The 20,608-nt window shown below is 35.1% G+C and overlaps 1 protein-coding gene across 2 annotated transcripts in view; it reads left to right on the forward strand.

Moving 5' to 3' along the window:
* Positions 1-15,225: 15,225 nt before the first annotated feature.
* LOC131030928 (kinetochore protein SPC25 homolog) overlaps positions 15,226-20,608 on the forward strand; it is a 62,516-nt gene continuing 57,133 nt past the window's right edge. The window contains exons 1-3 of one of the 2 annotated variants that reach the window (XM_057961892.2): positions 15,226-15,519; positions 15,710-15,775; positions 18,085-18,231. In XM_057961892.2, the coding sequence (XP_057817875.1) occupies positions 15,393-15,519; positions 15,710-15,775; positions 18,085-18,231 (340 nt within the window). In that variant the 5' untranslated portion in view covers positions 15,226-15,392. The remainder of the gene's footprint in view (positions 15,520-15,709; positions 15,776-18,084; positions 18,232-20,608) is intronic. The other variant, XM_057961891.2, reaches the window with a different exon arrangement.

Genomic DNA, 20,608 nt, shown 5'->3' on the forward strand with positions numbered 1-20,608 from the left:
TCTTGACCAAGACAACCTAAGGGGGTTTGAAAGGGATTTTTTAATATATAAATTGTAAATGAATACTAGAGTGTGACGTGGGAAGTTGTGGTATTTAATTAACATTATTATTCAATAACCCCCCCCCTTGTTATGTGTTAGTTGAAAGCTTGTCAAGTGTGGTAACTATTATGGTATATATAAAATATCAAGAATCTTTCTCATGATATGGACATAAATTTCTATCCCATTTATTGGATTAGTATGTGTTAGGATGGAGTTTGTAGCACCTTTGATGGGTAGTTTGTAGCTACCTTAAAATTAGATGTTGTAATTAAGCAATTTATTAAGCAATAAGAAATGCTTATCCATAGTAATAAAGTACCTAGGAGGAATGATAGGTCGATGGAGACTATTATGTATCCACTAAATTCATTGCCCTTGAAAATGACATACTATGAGTTTGAGAATAAGATTGCATTGTAATTGGCACAATAAGAAGCCATATGAATAATATTCTACAAAGAACACGTGGACCTACATTTGTATCCACTAAAAAATAACTAAACTCGCATGAATTGAAATTTCACTAATGTTGGATCACTATGGTATGTGAATTGAACCCACTTAGTGAGTGATTGGTCTAAGGCCATGTGACCCTATTAGGAAAATGTATGACTCCTTAATGATTTGTACTTGGAACCTTGCAAGAATTAACCTAAAATAGGTGTATTGAATGATAGTATATTGATTACACTTAAGAAAATCAACCTATAAATTGAAAATGAAGATTGCAATTGAACAAAAAGGCTCACTTAAGAGTAAAAATTTAGTATGCTTCCTCTTAAATCTTGTAAATTGTTTAAAATTTGTTAGATTATGGAAGATGGGACCAATTGAAATAACAATGTTAAGGGGTTCAAAAGGAATTAAGTTGGCTAGTAACCCAATAATTTAAAAAAAATTAACAAAAGAAATATTTAAATAAGTTGAGGACAACCCATCCTAAGGGGGGAAGGATGCTTGCATACACCACTTTCACTGAGGATGAATAGAAAGAAAATAAATAATTAAAAGACATTCATAAAAGTACGGGATGGATGAGTTGACGGGAGGTATGGGCCTCCATACAAGTTTAAGAATGATAATCAACATGAAGGGAAACTACACCATTAATGAGGAATGATGCCCTTATCATTTCCTTGATCATTCGCATGAACAGGTAAACCAAAAATTAAGTTTAAGGCGTGCAAAAGAACCATGACCATTTGTCAGGGCATTCAATGAGAATATGGTAGGAATGACCACGCAGTTGGCAGGGCATGGCATCTATGCCTTTTAAAAATCTAAAATGACAATCTGGAGATGAATTTGGGGACACAAAAAAATATCTCACGAGCCCCCTAAATTGGATTCTTCTTTTCTGAGTTGGTTTTGGAAGGAAGAAGAAATCAGGTGGAGAAGGTGAAAAGAAGGGCATGTTTGCGGTGGAGAGGAGAATGCACTGTGAGAGAGCAAGGAGGGAGAAAAAATAGGGGAGCACACACGAGGAGAGTGAACGCTCTTCTCTCAACATTGTCTTCCAACCCCAGGTTGGTTTCTTTTTCTAAGAGTCTTAGGCTGCAAGAAAACGAGTCAACCTGAAAGGAAACTATCCGGGAGCTTGGTGTGTGCCTCCACAAAGTACCTTCATGGCTGCTAATGGTGGACGTGCGTTCACCCATTTGCATTGCTTGAGAGTCTCTAAAGCCTTAGCCTTCTCAATATTTGACAGATCCCATATTTTCACAGGCGAAAAGATGTTAGTTAAGGTTTGAGGAGAGGGATTTACTCAACCAACAACATTTATTGGGAAGTTTACAAAATCCTTTCCAGCAATACCACGTTGTGCATATCATGGAACATTACAAACTCTGAGACATTTCAACCTTTGAGTCTATTGTTTTGAGATAAGAAGAGATTCATGATTGTGGGTTTGGAGAGGAGGTACAAGGTGGAATAAGACACCAATCTTAGAGAGCTAATGGAAAAGTGTAAGAGGAGCGTATGGAGGAAGCTCTGCATGGAAACTGTAGATGAGTTCTCAATGATTTGTGTGACATCAAGGCCCATAAGAATATGTATGGTTTTATAGGTTTTATATATGGTTCCATTTATATTATTCATTGAGATGTATTATGACCCCATTCTACACTTTTGATCTTTTAAGTAATAATGCTAAACAAATCAATGACCAGTATAAAGATAACTATGATATTGCAATTGAATTCATTATGTAAGTTGATTGGTTAGTATTACATCTAAATTTAGAGTTAATATTTGTCACATGCAAGAGCTCTCGAGTTTGGAAGCTTCGATAAATGAATATTTATAAGTAATTAAAAATGTAGAAGAAAACCCAATACGTATGTGGTACTTGACAAAATACCTAAAGATAATTGATGTTTGTTGAATATGGTATTAAGCAACATTTGTATGACAAACTCTATAGCCATGTATGGAGAAGAAGAATCTTCGATTGGTGGTCAAATTCTCTCAACCTGTGGTTTATTATCTCACAACAATAGATAATGTTGAAGTTATATCAGGGATGACCTGAGTTCAATTTTCCTTCCTACCCCTCAACTTTAAGTCTTAGAGGATTTATAGGTCCTATTTCATAATTAGAAGAACATTCACACCTCATGAAAATACCAAATCTAGTGGCGTCTTTATATGTAAGACCATATATTTTCATATTTGGAACTATTTTTAATCATGAATAATATTATTTAATGATATATACTTTGTTATCAAAATCTTTGCGAGTTAAGAAGAGATTAATTGTGAACATGGTCTTAGATGAACATGCAGAAAAGTGGGGGGGGGGGAGAGATCGTGAAATAAAATGAATAGTAATATGTTTTCTTGACAGTTCTTGTAATATATTGTTAATCATGGGAGGAAATGAAGTACCACAATTTTAATTACTATATGAAGATCATTTTAACCTTGGCATGCAACTAAAGTAGTTATGGAGGTGGCAATTCATTATTTATATTAGGCCCTCAACATGATGGAATGCTTAGGATGTTTTGTTGCAACCTTCAAGTCATTAGCAAGGATAAGCTCTAACAAGGGTGCAATAGCACAACATTATTTTTATTTATGGTTTATCAGTTTATACCTAAGAGTGAGAACTAGCAGACCCTACCTAGTAAAATATTGGTGTAAATTTAAACTATCTTTTGAGCTTATACTATATTCTAACCTAGTTGGATAAAATGATACCTATAACTTATGTGTAAATGAATATGTATGTTAAGCTTGATTGCAAGGATATGTTATCATGATATAGAAGGGAAATGATAGATACATGCTTGGTGTTATTTTGGGTTACTAGCAATTGTAGGTTACCCATGTTGTATGAGTATTGGCGAAATAAAATTATTAGGTTTCATGCTATTGATGTTATCAATATTATTATGTATAGATTTACATGTTTCTCCAAGGGATATAGAGATACTAACTATCTTGTATATAACTCAATTATTACTCACGCCTTAATAAAATTGGTAATTAATATGTTAAGTCTTTCAATTATTTGTATATAATATTTGTAACAACTTTACAGTATTACAAATATTGATTCCTTGAGTATAACACTTGCTATAATGAATCTAATACGTTAATTTTGAATGGAAGTGTGTTCTTATGTGTTGGGGTAAACCAAGGTAATGTTATGTTGAGCAATAAGCCTAGCCCTTGTGTTTGTTGGTAAAATGGTGTCTCAACCTTGCATTTACATGAGTTACTATTTATAGTAAGTTTTCATTTGAGCACAAAATGGTGCAAAATTCTCCCCAAAGATTCTGGTTGGCTAGATAAGCATTCTGATAAAGTTACGTCACAAGATCACAACTAGTTTTGAAGATATTAAATTTTCCATTTTGGAGGGGTCTAATGAAAGGTTTAAATTTGATTTTGAAAACTTTATAGGTCCCAAAACATCCTAAAAAGTGGGTGTAAATGGTGTAGCATTTTACGAGGCAATGGAGTACTTCATGAGCTTTCCAATGCTTTAAACAATTCGTCAATAGGACACACAATTCTCAAGTTATGGCCTCCGAAAGTTTGTAGTCCTGAAATAGGAAATATAAAATATGAGACACATAAACGAGTTGTAAAAAGGGAGGGACACGTCATAGGGCATCTAGAAGGGAGATAAGGCCAGTTACACCTTATTGGGTGGTTTTAGCCCATGGTTTTGTAATACCGTTTGACGGTTTCTTGTATATATGAGATGCGTGAGATAGAGGTTGTGTGTAAGAGTCTTATGACTATTGAGTTGCCTTTGAGTCTCTAATAAGTGGTACTCTTGCAAAGAGCTTGATCTGCAAGTATATTGTAATCTATTTTTTATTGTTGAATAATACATTGTGCGGCTTTTGGAGTGTGGGGTTTTTCTCCCGAAAGGGTTTTCCCCACGTAAATCACTATGTTACGGTTTGAATGTTATTATATCTATTTCTATTTTTTGTAACCGTTGTGACAATTTGTAAAATTTTTGCATTACCCTCCTCTCAAGGTTAGTGTAGGAAGTTGTCCTGCTACTTGAATTCCTTTCAAGCGGTATCAAAGCTTGATCACCTTTGGTTTCAGTTGTGGGTTGTTGGGTTTTTTGAAATAATCTAGATTTGAGTGGGAGCTTGTGTAGAAGACATTTTTTGATCTTGTTGTAGGAATTTTTAGATGGCAAGTTCGTCAGGGAAAATAGAGGTGGAGAAATTTAATGGAACAAATTTTTAGATGTGGAAGTTGAAGATGGAAGATCTCTAATAGATCGAGATCTATGGGATGTTGTTGATGTGAATGTCCAAAGGCCCTTAGATCCTACTACAGCGGCTCAATATGATGTTATGGACCAAAAATCCAAGGGTCTAATCAAACTATGTTTGGAAGACTATGTTATGATCAATGTCCATGAAGAAAACAATGCAAAGAAGCTATGGACTAAGCTTGGTGAAATGTATCAAGCGAAATATTTATTAAATCAGATTTTCTTGAGGAAGAAATTGTATTCCTTTAAGATGGAAGAGGGTGGACGAATTGTAGACCACCTAGAAGCATTCAATATGTTGGTGGCTTAATTAGTATCGGTAAGTGTTAAGATGAACGAAGAGGAGAAATGTCAGATCTTGCTTTGTTCTTTGCCCGTTTTGTGGGATTCTCTTGTTATGGCTATCAATAGTACTTCTGTTATTTTGAAGTTTGAAGATGTGGTGGGTGCCCTACTTGGTGAAGAGATGAGGAGGAACATATCCCTTAGTTCAAAAGAAGCCCTAACTGTTTGTGGAAGACCTAAGGAGAAAGGCAAGAAGAATGAGAAGTGCGATAAGTCCAAATTGAGAGGGAGATTGAAATCTCTTGGAAAGTCCAAAGTCATTTGTTGGAATTGCGGTAAAGTAGGTCACCTTTGTAAGGACTACGAAGAAGAAAAGAAGAAGAAAAAGAAGAAGATTGATTCTAATTCTGAGTCCGAGAAGGAAGAAGGTGATGCATTTATTGCAGCTTTGATGACTCATGTAGGTAATGCCCAGTTAATTGACTCAAGTGCATCTTTTCATATGACTGCCAATAGAGATTGGTTTTCTGAATATGAAGAATTTAGTGGAGGTAAGGTGTACTTGGGTGATGATTCACATTTAGACATTGTTGGTCAAGGTAAAGTTAGAATTAGGTTTTTTGATGGTAGAATAAAAAGGATTAATGGTGTGCTACATATCCCTGGTTTAAAACAAAATTTATTATATGTGAGCAAACCGATAGATGCGAGTGTGCGGATAGTCTTTTCTAAACTAGGATGTAAGATGATTAAGGGTGCTATTGTAATTGCTAGAGGTGTCAAGTTTGACACTTTGTATAAGCTAGACACATACACTGTTGAGTGTAATAGCACTTTCGTAAAAAGTAAATCTCTGGAAGATTTGAGGGTTTCACCTTCAACAAATAGAAATGGCTTTTGGGTACCTAAGGGTGCTCTTTCTTCTAAAGCAAAGTTACCTATAGAGAAGACTATGTTATGGCACTAGAGGCTTGGCAACATTGGAGAAAAGGGTCTAAGGACCTTGAAAAATAAAAACCTTGTTGAAGGTTTGAATGATTGTAATCTTGACTTTGATTTCTGTGAGCATTGCATTTATGGAAAACAAAACCGTGTTCAGTTTTACTTGATTTCTCATAAAACTTGTGGTGTTTTGGATCTTATTCATTTTGATGTGTTTGGTCCTATAGATGTTCCTTTGATTGGAAAATCTACATATTATGTTTCATTAATTGATAATTTTAGTAGAAGGACATGGGTATATTTTCTAAAGAGTAAATATAAAGTTTTCAGTCGATTTAAAGAATTTAAAGCAATGGTTGAGTTGCAGACTGGAAAGAAAATTATATGTTTGAGGACTGATAATGGCAATGAATTTTTCTCTAATGATTTTGATAGATTCTGTAAAGACTGTGGCATTAATAGATAGAAGGCAACTCTATATGCTCCACAACATAATGGAGTTGCAGAAAGAATGAACATGACACTAATGGATAAGGCTAGGAGTATGTTGAGTGGTGCCGGTCTAGAACAAAAGTTTTGGGCTGAAGTTGTTGCCATTGCTTGCTACCTGATTAACAGGTCTCCTACATCAACCCTTGTTGATAAAACACCTATGGAAGCATGGTCAGGTCACAAGCCTTCATTGAGACATCTTAGAGTTTTTGGTTGTGAGCCATATGCACATGTGTTAAAGGAGAAGTGGACAAAGTTGGAGAACAAGGTTGTGAAATGTATCTTCATCAGGTATAGTTATGGTGTGAAAGGATACAAGCTTTGGGACCATGTTGCACAAAAGGTAATTCATAGTAGAAGTGTTATTTTTAGAGAAATTAAGTATCCTTTTGTTACATTGCAGCCAGAACAGACTATAAAGGAAGATGTGATTCAATTTCCTTCTACACCTGAAAGAGTTGAATCGAGACCCCTAGATAGGAAAGCAGTTGAGGAGAGCTCGTCTAGCTCTGAATCTTTGGAAGAGGAGGAAGAACCTCCAACTCAGCTTGTTCGAAGGTCTACAAGACATAGACAACCACCTGAAAGGTATTCACCTGATGATTGGAGATGTATTTTTGCTTTGAATACTAATGTGGATGAACTGAAATTTGTAGAAGAGGCATTAGGTATGAATGATGCAAAATCTTAGAAGATTGCTATAGAATAAGAAATGGCAGCTTTGAAAAAGAATGATACATGGGGTCTTGTACCATTGTCTGAACAATGGAAGCTTGTTGGTTGCAAATGGGTGTTCAAGAAAAAGATCGGTTCAGATGGAAGCATTGAGAAGTATAAAAGCAAGGTTGGTTGCAAAAGACTACTCTCAGGTTGAGGGTGTTGATTATGGTGAGATATTTTCTCCCATTGCCAAAATGACATCCATTAGATTTTTGCTTTCTATTGCTACTACTTATGATTTAGAAGTTGAGAAAATGGATGTGAAAACTACTTCCCTTCATGGTGATTTGGAGGAGGATATTTATATGACACAACCAGAGCACTATATTGTGAAAGGTTAAAGTAATTTGGTTTGTAAATTAAAGAAATCCATGTATTGCCTTAAACAGAGTCCTAGGATGTGGTACCCAAAATTTGATACATATGTGTTGAGTTTGGGATTTGAGCATTCTAAATCAGATCACTATGTTTATTATAAATCTAATGGTGATCATTTCCTGTACATTGCATTGTATGTTGATGATAATTTTATTCATTGGTAAAGGGAAAGGTATGATTTCAGGACTTAAGTCTCAACTCACTACTAAATTTGAAATGAAAGATCTTGGTGTAGCAAAACACATTCTTGGGATGGAAATTAAAAGAGATAGAGTGAACATAAAGCTATAGCTAGGACAGAGTATGTATGTGAATTCACTGTTACAAAGGTTCAACATGCAGGATTGTAGACCATTGTGTGTTCCTTTTATAGTTGGAATGAAATTATATGATGCAGATTGTCCTACATCCCCATCGGACATGGAAGAAATGAGAAGAGTGCCTTACCAAAGTGCAGTTGGAAGTTTGATGTATGCTATGGTCGCTACTAGACCAAACATTGCCCAAGCAATGGGAGTTTTGTCCAAATATATGTCTAATCTTGGTAGAGTTCATTAGGATGTAGTCAAAAGAGTTTAGATATTTGAAGGGTAACTCAGAGTATTCTTTGTGTTATCATGGTAATTCAGTTGGAGATGTGATTTCCCTTGATATTCATGGTTATGTGGATTCAGAATGGGTAGGTGATATTGATAACAAAAGATCCACCAGTGCTTATGTGTTTACTTTATTTGGTGGTATAATTAGTTGGATGAGTAAGCGACAGGTTGTGGTTGTTTTGTCCACTATTGAAGCAGAGTATATGGCAGCTACTCATGCTTGTAAAGAGGCCATTTGACTTAAGAGATTGTGTTCAAAAATTGGAATAAAACAAGGAGTCATGATAGTTTATTGTGACAGTCAGAGTGCGATTTGCCTATCTAAGAACCTGACATTTCATGCCTGGACCAAGAAAATTGATGTTCAATATCATTTTGTCAGAGATATGGTCGAAGATGGTAGGTTGAAGCTAGTCAAGGTAGAAATTTTGATGAATGTTGTAGATTCTTTAACTAAGGTTGTGAGTACAAAGAAGATCAGATGGTGCTTGGAGTCTATGGGCCTCATGGCCCCTAGCAATTGATTCATTGTGTTGATACTCCCTTTTCTCTTGCAAGGTGTTTGACAAGTGGGAGATTTGTTGGGAAAATGGTGTCTCAACCTTTCATTTACATGAGTTAATATTTATATTAAGTTTTAATTTGAGCACAAAATTGTGTGAAATTATCCCTGAAGCTTCTGGTTGGATAGATAACTATTTCGGTAAAGTTACGTCACAAGATCATAACTACTTTTGAAGATATTAAATTTTCCACTTTGGAGGGGTCCAAGGAAATGTTTAAATTTTATTTTGAGGACTTTAGAGGCCCCAAAATGCCCTAAAAAGTGGGTGTAAATGGTGTAGCGGTTTACAAGGTAATAGAGCACTTCACAAGATTTATGGCACTTCAAATGGTTCGCTAATAGGACACATGGCTCTCAAGTTATGGCCTTCAAAAGTTTGTACTCCTGAAATAGGAAATATAAAATACATCAGACACATAAACGAGCTGTAAAAATGGAGGGACAGGTCATAGGTCATCTAGAAGGGAGATAAGGTCAGTTACACCTTATTGGGTGGTTTTATCCCATGGTTTTGTAATACCGTTTGACGGTTTCTTGTATATACGAGGTGTGTGAGATAGAGTTTGTGTGTAAGAGTCTTATGGCTATTGAGTTACCTCTGAATCTCTAATTAGTGGTAATCCTGCGAAGAGCTTGCTCTGCAAGTATATTGTAATCTATTTTTGATTGCTAAATAATATATTACCCAACTTTTGGAGTGTGGGGTTTTTCTCCCAAAAGGGTTTTCCCCACGTAAATCATTGTGTTATGGTTTGAATGTTATTATATCTATTTCTATTTTCTATAACCATTGTGACGATTTATAAAAGTTTTTGTATTACCCTCCTCTCAAGGTTAGTGTAGGAAGTTGTTCCGCTACTTGACTTCCTTATAGTGTTGATAAGATAAACCTTGGACATTTAGGTAGGTTTATGAATAACCCTAGGAAGAGTTCGATTCAAGATGTCAATATCTTTAAGATATGTGTTGTAGTGAGTGTTGCTAAGTGGCATTATAATTTCCTATAAATGTCGTTAAGAACTAATGACTATTGTGAATAATTTAAGGGAACTCTATTCGGGTGAGATCTAGCAACTAAGGGAAACATTAACACAATCTTGGTTATGGTAACCTAAGTGTAGGTGTCCTTGAGAGACCTGGGTAGGAGAACTACGTATGACTTTGACCCATTTGGAAGTGGGAACGTAGGTGGTCCTTGGGCGAAGGATGCCCCTGTGACCTCAAGTCCGTAGGGGTAGGGTCTGGGGGGGCGAATAACTCCAAGGTTTGGGGTTGTTCCTAACTTGTTGACCCTTCCTCTTTGGTAGGCCTCAAAGGAGGCCGAATATGCATTAGAATAATATGAAAGAATTGAGAAAGTGTTATAACTTGTATTTAATATTTATCGTGTTTTGAATGATTAGTTTATAAAATGAAGGGTAGACCACCTTATGGTTAGTTTGCTTACCTATTGAATAAAGGAAATCCTATGATGGGTTCAAGTGATCTTAGGCGAATGTGTAATTTAATCCTAGAACTATAAGACTTTGTGTATACTCCTAGAGTAGACAATTATGATCTATTTGATTTGACTTAGAAACCTCTCTTCAAGTTATAGTGCTAAGCCATGTATAGGTGTTGCCTTTTATGGCTACAGATGGAGTAAGGGCCCTGTGAGGGCATAGGTAGAGGTTGTATACCTCATTGCATAGGCTACCCTTCTCCATCTGAGGTGATCACCGATGGAAATCCTATGACCTGCATAAGATAAGCTTATCCGTTTGATATTGACAATAGTCAAGGAGTGTACTATGTTGGTAGACTATCAACCGTACTCCCTAGTTAGCAGGTGGTTATCGCCAGTTGCATGCATGTGATGGATACCCCTCTTAGATCTAGGTTTTGGACAAATTCCGCTAGGAGCATGTGGGTCTTATGGCCAACAACATGCTGATGATGGATATCCTTGTTTCTTAGTTGTTCGATGGATTGTAGGGAAGAGAATTTCTAATGAAGAATAGGTAGGTAATGATTCGATTAATCTCATTGTATATCTTGGGTATATTTTGATATGGAAATGATATACTTGACTTGTTAGGATGAGGATAGATACCCGGTGTAGTATGGGATACATCGAACCTTGTTCCCAGTACTTGCTCATTAGTGCAAAAGACTAAACAAAAGAATGTGTCCCACGGTGTAGTGCGCAGTGCACCAACATTTCTTTATCTGAGATGCACTATGGGCAAGTGGTAGCTAGAGTTATGTATATGTCAATTCCTCATTGTGTAAATGCTAGTCACAAGCTATGTGATGCCTACCAAAGTTGGTCACTATATACGAGAAATGTATATTGAATATAGTCCCTATGATTATTGAATGTATGCTAGAGCTAGTTGCTTTGTATATGTGACATAAGATAGAGCTAGTCATCACATGTGTGATGTGTATGAGTTAGTCCCACGTGTTAATGGGTAATGTGCTCATATCACTCTTTATGGAAATGGAAGCTTTTGGAAGGATTTGACCCCTGTGTGATTGTGTACACATGTACACTACCTAATGGCAATGGTTGTCTTCTATTGATACAAACTAAGATTATTTGATTGCATAAAATTAATAATCAAGGTCAAGGAGAGATCAAGGATCTCATACAAGAGGAGAGTAGGATCTCCCTCTAACCTTTGGTGCCAAACTACAAAGCCTCTGATTTCTCTCGAAGGGATACGTAGGCAAGGTCATTGGGAATGAACCCTTGAGGCTTAAGGCTAGGTCTAATAGGGATCCTAACCTCAAGAGCTTACCACCTTTGAGTGCAAGCATAAGTGGTGGTGTGGAACTTTCACCACTAAGGCAAATAAAGGAATTAAGAGAAGTTTGTTTAATTAAGTTGGTACTTCTAAATGTTAAAAATAAAAAAAGTTGCAGTGTCCAAGTGGTATTACAACACCTAACAAACCTGTAGAAGGAAGAAAGGGTCATCTATGGTGAAAACAATTTTCAGTCTCTCAATTGTGATTTTTCCCCAAAACTACAACTGCTACTTTGAAGCCTTCAAACTAAAGTTTGCCTCTATTTTCAGACGACAATTTCACCTCTCACCAGCCACAATCAAATGGATGCCACCCTGGATATATATTGAGAATCGTGTTTGCACATCTCCCACAACTGCCATAAATGGTAATAAAGATTGGAGTACGCATATCAATCGAGCCATCCGTGCAAAACACCAAAATATGCCACCTTGCAACACGTTGTCCTTGCTTACTTCACGACATCCAACAAAAATGGAGATGAATAAACGAGGTATACATACAACTCCAACTCAAATCACCAACTCTGCATCTTGCCACAGTGACTGGTTTGGACAAAGAGTTTGCCAACACATTTCCCTCTTGATACACATGTGAAAATTTGAAATTTTTGAATCCTTCTAATTTCTTCTTGATGATTCACACCAATTTATCCATTTTCCATACCCTTGCTTCCCCATTTACAATTGCAGTAATCACTATTTGGGAATCACCTTCTAGGTGCAACTAATTGATTTTGAGCCTTTTCACCAAATCCATTGCCAACATAGCCGCCTTTACTTCTGCTTCATTGTTGGTTCCTATCTCCAAGTGTTTTGAGTCAATAGAAAGAATATTACCTTCTGAGTCTCGAGCAACACATCTGACCCCAAGGGTCCAGGATTCGCTTTTGAAGCACCATCAAAATTAACGTTCACCCACCTTGGCTCTGGTTTGGTCAATTGCACTCCTTCTCTCCTTGTCCTAGGATCAACCCTAGCTTGCCCATTAGCAGGAAAGGATATTTTGTAAAGTGTTAATATATAATAATATTTTTCTATTTTAATAATACATATAGTGATGTGAGAGAGAGAGAGAGAGAGAGAGAGAGAGAGAGAGAGAGAGAGAGAGAGAGAGAGAGAGAGAGAGAGAGAGAGAGAGAGAGAGAGAGAGAGATGGGAAGACTAGAGAGAGTTAGAGACCTAATAGAGAGGGGGAGAGGGATAGAGATACCAAAAAAGAAAGTGTCCAAGGGAGAGAGGTTTAGAGATATAAAGAGATATTTATAAAATATAATATTATATCAAGCATATATACATGATATTTAATATATATTATATAGTAATATCATTTATTATATATGATATTATACTATATTATATATCATAGACTAACAAAATAATTATCAAAATATTTAGTTGACATAACAAATTAGTTATTAAAAAGAATCTTAAATAAATAGTGCTCTAAATGAATATTTGTTTTTTCTACAAAATAATTGCAGCCTTGAGATTCCCATTGGGATTGCTTTGGGATTTGGCTTAGAAGTGCCAAACTTGGAAATTCAACACAAAAAACATGTTTACAAGTTTTCCTTGGTTTCCTAGATTTTGCCCATGTGGTGGATGATGACTTTTTTAACCCAAAATTGATGAAACAAAAAGAATTTTTTAAGGAGATTGTTAGATTTCTATCAATATAAATTTTGCCTTATTTTGAATTTAATAAATAATTATGATTGATTTTTTCATACATTATGTCTAAAGCCCTATTTGATAGGCTGATTGAAAAACATCTATAAATTTAACACGGTTAAACATTTTTCAAACCCCAAAAATGTTGCACATCCTATGCTTTGTCTACTATAGGAACATTTTTTTTTTTTGAATTTAATGGATTTTTGACCAAGTTATGTTCTGCAGACAAACACGTTTTTTTAATTTTTAATAAGTTATAATAAAAAATTATAATTAATTATTTACTTGCCAAAAAAATTTACAAAAAAAATGTGGCACATCCGCACGTGTCTTCTACTTATTTTGAAAATTTCAGAAAAAATATTATGTTTTGTTTATACTTATACTCCATAGGCATACACCTGCTTTTTATTTTTTCCCTGAAATTTTAGTACTATTGCATCAAAATTTTAATTTTTCACCAGATAGATTTAATTATTTTTCAAAAAATAACTAGTAGCTTAGAAACTAGATTCAATTTGCTACAAATTTGATCTTACATATTTTTCAAATTATGTTAATAACCTATTCAAATTTTTATGTCAAGTTACTTAACTCTGATTTTCTGAATTTTCATTACCACATAAGGGCCTAATTTGGACCCTCGTGGTCTTGCACACACACACACACACACACACACACACACACACACACACACACACACACACACACACACACACACACATACATTCATAGTCTTTTCTCTTAAATTGTGTAGTCGTTACATATCATGTAAAGCTAAGTAAATTATATGTGGAAATGGCCTTGGCATTTTATGTCGTCAATTAAATAATGGTAGAAGGATTATAAATTTTAGTCATTCAAATTTCACTGTTTTTCCCTAATTTCTATTATGTTCATTCATCGTTTTCAAGTGATAGTTATTTAGACAGTGCTCAAGGCCTCATGCTTTTTCATTTAATCCGTATCAATATTTTATTTTGGAAATATGCATGTGTGTATTTAACTCATTAAATTTTTATTTATTTAAAGCAGACAATGAAAGTTGAACAAACGATTATATTAAGTTAGTCCTCCATTCAAAAGACAACACATTCAAGGGATGACACATAGGTATGTGGAAAATGCCAATGATGAAAAATAACAAAAAGTGATGGAAAAGGGTAAAAACGATGAACGAATGAGATTTATTCAATCGTATTGCATTGCATCTCTTCAACTTTCAAGAGTCAATGTAAATCAAACATGTTGTCTAATTAAAATAAGGGAACACCTTTGACATAATTAGGCTGAGGTTCCATGGGGTGGCTTTAAGATCTATTTTTAAAGATTCGAGAGGTCCCATGGGGTGGCTTCAAGATCTATTTTTAAGGATTAGGAGGTTCCATGAAGCGAAAAAAAATCGCTACAAGGATAATTAGAATATTTTTTTGAAGAATAGCATAGAAATTGCGGTTTAGGCTTTTTATCCACCACTTGACAATGATGTGGAGTTTTTCAAAATTTTATCAATTAATTTTTCTCTTATTTTATATTTAGTTACTTGTTGAATTATATGTGATAAATAACAAAATTCATGAAACCACCCACTTCTATAAATTTTGGAGCTTAATCTTTTTGTTTAAATGATATTACAAAATTCATAAGACTAACTGCTCTAAATAATTTAAAAAATCTCAACAAAACCCACTAGGAAGCCCCCTCATGAGATCCCAATCTCAATATTTATTTACTTTCTTTTTCCCTCTAGGAGATCCTAACCTTAAATTTTACTTTTTTTTTTTTTAATATTTTTTTTTAGACTACCCCTATAAACTAGAGTGCCGCTAACCTGACCAGTGATGTTAAATAATAAAATCTATAAGACTATCAACTTTCATAAATTTCAAAACTTAAAAATTCACTACAAAATTCATAAGATTTTCAAACTTAATCTCATGAGTTTAAATTGCACTACAAAATTTATGAAACCGAAAAAAACCCAGCCTCAACTTTATTACCAAAATTTACAAAAAATGCTTTTCCCTCCCCTTACAAAATTCAAAATGCGTCAATGGAGAATGATGTGATAATTTACAGAGATTCAACTATATAATCTGTAAAACTTCATGCACTCCAAAGTAATCATTACTTCATTGATTGAGAATGGATCATCAAAGGATTTACAAAGACATGGAAGAAGTGGGTCGAAGCACAGATTCCTGGGAGTCCACCTCGATCCATTCCTTGGAACAATGTAGATCTAAAGCGCGAGACATCGCTCATTATCAAGGTTGTTTATCCCTTTTACCCTCTGCATTTCGTTGATTTTGAAGGACAAAAGAAAATACAGAAATAGTACATTAGTTACTCGGTTTTTGATTGATACTGAAGAGTTGACTGTCAGACCGGTGTTCATGAGTTCAATTCCCCAGTTAACATGGTACATGTGATTATCTCTTTCCTTTTTTGCACTTCTACAGGAAAGGTAGAAGAACTTGAAGCCCATTTTCGCGAACTGGACGAGGCTTACCTTCACACTAAGGCAGGTAAGTCAAATAAGCAATACAGAGTTCATTTATCATACTGATTCTTTATTGTAACCTAGTTGATTCATGAATTCCTTTTAATAATTCTCTGCTCTGGGTGTTGGAAATTTGTCAGATCTATTAAATTATAATTTTTTTACATGCCCTTAAAATCTCTTTGTGAGAGAATTTGCATATAATTCGAGAATAATTATTAAGCTTTTATACAGTCGACCGGTCAATTCACTTGGCTGTTACACAACCCACCAGTGTGCAATTCCCGCAGAATACCAGGTCTTCACATATCTTAGAAGGTGGAGGATGAGACTGCATGCTAGTCTTGGGAAGATTTGGTAGACTACTCACTCCTTAGGTCTTCGAAGACATAAAAGGAGGTTATGCAATGGACCCAAGGCCTCAGCGGATGCTGCGAGAGATTTTAGGGCTTCTTTTGCATTAAAATGGTCCTATTAAAAATTAGCAAGTTTTACAAGTTAAACTTTTGAAATAATTGCTCAAGATTCCATTTATTCCCGTGACACTGCTGGACAGCTTTTATGTGGTCACCTGAACAATGAAAATTGAATCAACAACCCTCTCTACGGGGACCATCCTTAGTGCGACTGCGAAGTGTTTGTGGATTTTGGTAGAATAGTTATTCTTCACAGCTTTGTATCTAAGCAAATAGGAAGAGCACCATTGTCTCACATGGTGTCACTACTTTCAAAATTGATAAATTGGGGATTAACCATGAGACTCCTATATGTTAACCATAAAAACAGAGCAAGCAGAGCTATTACTCCTTGGGTAGAGTAGTTTCTGTGAATTTTTTAAGAGAACACATTTAGAGGTGATAGTGAAAATGCGCATCTTTTTTTTGAACTAGTTCAATTTGCTCAATGAGTCTTGTTTCATTAAAAGCTACCACAAGAACACATTTAGAAATGATACCGGAGAGGAATAATTTTCAATGTGTGAGTTTGAACTAGTATTTGTCGCCCATGGAAATAGCTTTCAAGTTAGATCTACTTCTTATAGACTGTTTGAGAAAGTGAGGCATAATATGGTGCCTACATAAGGTAAAAATGGATGATTTCAATTGCCACCTACCTACTTGAGATGCTTAGTTTTTTGTTTCCAAATACATTCAGATGTCATCAATATCCTTATGTTTCTGGCATAATATGGTGTCATCTTGATGGCCTCAAAACTTGTCACTGTTTCCGGTGGGTGCAAAAAATCTTACACAGTTACAACAAAAATCATTCACATTATTATGGACTGTCGACTATCATTTCTCAAAACTTGTCAATTCCCGAAACCTGAGCATTCCTGAGGCATTTCTATCACCTGCAGTAAGACAAAAGCATCTGGCTATCTCCAATTTTATCTGGTTCAAGCTGCTTACATATTACAGATATTGTTTACGTCTGATCATCAGCTTTCCATGAAATGTCATTAAAAGTTCATATATTGATTTCTTATGAGCATATTATCTCTCTTAACCTGATCCCTAACCATTTATGATTATGTTATTGAAACACTCTAGAATTCTCTTTAGAATCTTAGATGCCATTTAATGTTTTTTAAATACCAAAACGATCTTTGAATTGCATCTTTTGTTTAGGATAAGCCTATAAGGTTCTTGAATTTAATAGGATGTTACTTGATTTGGATGCTTGCCTAAGGTGGCTAGCCATTCAACTTGACTGTTCATCCAACCTTGAAATTCAGATGCATGGATTTTATAGAAGATAATTTGATTTGGATGTTTTCTTGAGGTGACTTGTCTGTTAAAATCAATTGGTGGTCCAACCTTGATATTAACCTTATTTGCTCATCAGTTGTCCTTTAAAAGCCTGTTGCCTGATATGCAAAGCTTCTATGTTTATGAAAGGATAAATGATAAGAGATTTGTATGATATGTTCCTGTGACACCAAGTCTTTCTTTTAGTTTCTTGCCTTGGGAATGTTACTAGCAATGCTAATCTAAGATTGTCTCCACATTTGAAAGAACTATGCCATAAATAAGGATAAAGATAATGACTGTGTTTTTTGGATCCCGGTTTTAGGTATTCATAATCTTCACATTATAGTTTTTGTGTTAGGGTCTCTGTTGTTTCCCAAGGACTTCAGCATGACACATAGAATGAAATCTTCATTTTCTCTTATTCCCATGCAGGTCCTTTAAAGTTTTCATTGGTACCCCTTTTCATTTAATTTGGAGTGTATTTGCAAATATAAATTGAACTGAGTTAATGGAATTGCATTTTGTATTAATGAGGAAAGCATGCTAAGGCTTTTTGATTTGTAACTTGTTTGCTTTGTAGTGAAAGAAAGCAAAAATCAAGAATGGGTGGCTAATGCAGAGTTACTATCTTCCACCAAGTCTAGAACTGAAGACCTTACGAAGATGAAGCAAATATTGAGTGAAAGGAGGCATGAGCGCGAAATGATTATTTCTGAGCAGTTGACTGGTATGTGCTTTCAAGTTTTGCCTTTAAATCCAAGTGTATAAAATTGAAACAGCTAGGAAGTATTACAAAAATGGTTTATAAGGAAAAATACTTGTGGATGGTTTTGAAAATGGCGTAGCAAGCTAATTGGTTTTGTGAAGTCTTGGTGCTTCACTCTTGTGAGCATCACCTAGATGCAATGAGTGCTGTACCATTCTTGCTCATGAGAAATGGGTTCTTGCAAAGCACTACTCATGAAATAGGAGTCAATGTAGGTTGCCTTGAAACTATTAAGTTGAATCCTACAATATCATAATGATGATACATTTTAATGACATTGATTTTTGCTAGGGAGCCCCACAATGAAAGTTTTATAAGGTACAATTCTTGCTGAAGGTTTATCAAGCTAAGTGGTTTTGATTGTGGGGGAAATTTCATTGTCAAATGCATTTAAATATTAGTAGTATTGGGATTGGGCAACCTCTTAAGAAGCTTGGTGCTTCACCCTTATGGGAATCAACTAGATACAATGATTGTCAAGTGGACCATTTTTCCTTGTGAGAGATGGCTTATAGTGAACCACGATGCATGAAATATGGGTTAATGTAGATTGACTCAAACTTATGTAATGGAATCTTAAAAAAATCATATTTTTATAATTTTGCGCTATGTAAACACCAAAATTATAAATAGAAAGAACTAAGTAGAACTCTAGGTGCTTGAGATAGACCTATGTTGGGTTGAATGACCTCTTGAAAAGTCTAGGGCTTTACCCTTGTGAGCATCACCTAGATGCAACAAATACGAAGCCAGCCATTCTTACTCATGAGAGATGGGATATTACTTATAAAATATTGATCAATGCAGATTTACTTGAAACTATACAAGTAAATGCCAAAAAATCATATTATATAATTTAGGAATGTTAATATTGTCTATGATTTTATCTCAGGTAAATTTTTGACTTTTGATCTTTATCTTGCTTGTAATGTTCCATACAGACATGTCTCACTTCACCCAACCCCCATGTTTTTGGGATGAGGAAATCCCCTCAATGTATGGACTTGGAGGACATACCCTTTTTTTGAGGACTTCTAGGGGACTTTGAGACATCATTGAGACACCTAGGGGACTCTCAAGAGTCTCTCGAATGTCCTAGAGAGTACTAGGCATCCCACATGGTAGATAATTGTAAAAATTAAATTAAAAAAAATAGTTATTTTGAAATGTGTGCCATAGGCCCTAACTTTAATGACATATGGGCCCCACCCAAATCCTAAACATCCACAAAAAAAATTACAAATACACACCTAAGCCTCATTCTAACTCACTCCAAAGTTGAAAATTGTAGCGGCAGACTGTAAGAGTGAATATCTTTTCAAGTGAAGGCATTAGGATCGAGGAAGAGCAAGAGGAAGATTGATGCCAATCCATCGCCGAATCAGAGGATTCAAAGCATTGTTCAAGCCTCAAGATAGGCTGCCTTCATGAGTTTAATTGTTCAATTTAGTAACTAATTAGTCATTACCACTTCTAGTTGACAAATTTAGTGCTCAACTTAAACGCTTATAATTTACATTGTTGCAAATTTCAATTTCAATTCATTATTCTAGTTTTAGAAATGATTAATGATCAAATTTAATATTTTTTAATTCTATAACAACAATAATTTATATTTTAGATGTTCGAATTTTTGTCAAATCAGGATTTTAACTTTTGCGTATTCTTCACTTCTATGCTTTGTATGACATGAAGTAAGAAAAACAAAAGTGGAATCCTTGTTTGACAAAGGTTGAGAACAATGATTCTTATTTGTGTAGTATTGCTTATGCACCTCATGTGATTTGGAGTAAGAAAAACAAAAACAAAATGCTTGTGTTTCAATCCCTTGCATTGTGCATGATTTGAATTATAATCTTACAAATTTATAGAGTTGATTGTAGTGTCACTATGAGTTTTCATAGCATGAGTGAGGATGAGATTGAGCCTCAAGAGGTTGAAGAAGTTGACACTGAATCCAATTATTCACTTGATGAAAGTATAGAAGCAAAGAGAGGTGATGTTAGTTGCACTTTCAAAATGCTACAAAGATATGTTGAGGGTCCCTTTGATCCTAAGTTCCCTTTTAAAATAATTTACAACTAAGTTACAAACAAAGTCTAGGGCATTTGGGGGCACTAAGTTGTGGAAGTGCCACTTTTGTAAGCTTGAATTTTAGGCAGCATTGGCAGAGTTGTGCACAACTCTTTTATATTCGAGGCAAAGGTGTAGAAGTATGTAAAAAGTTGACACAAACCTTGAATAGAGGGTTGAGATAAGTAAATTATGGGGTGGTAGTGAAGAAAATACATCTACATCTGCTTCTTTGCCCCTAAGAGGGAGGGGTTATCAAAATTTT

Source organism: Cryptomeria japonica, chromosome 5 (genome assembly GCF_030272615.1).
Source record: "Cryptomeria japonica chromosome 5, Sugi_1.0, whole genome shotgun sequence".
In the NCBI taxonomy this organism is placed as follows: domain Eukaryota; kingdom Viridiplantae; phylum Streptophyta; class Pinopsida; order Cupressales; family Cupressaceae; genus Cryptomeria; species Cryptomeria japonica.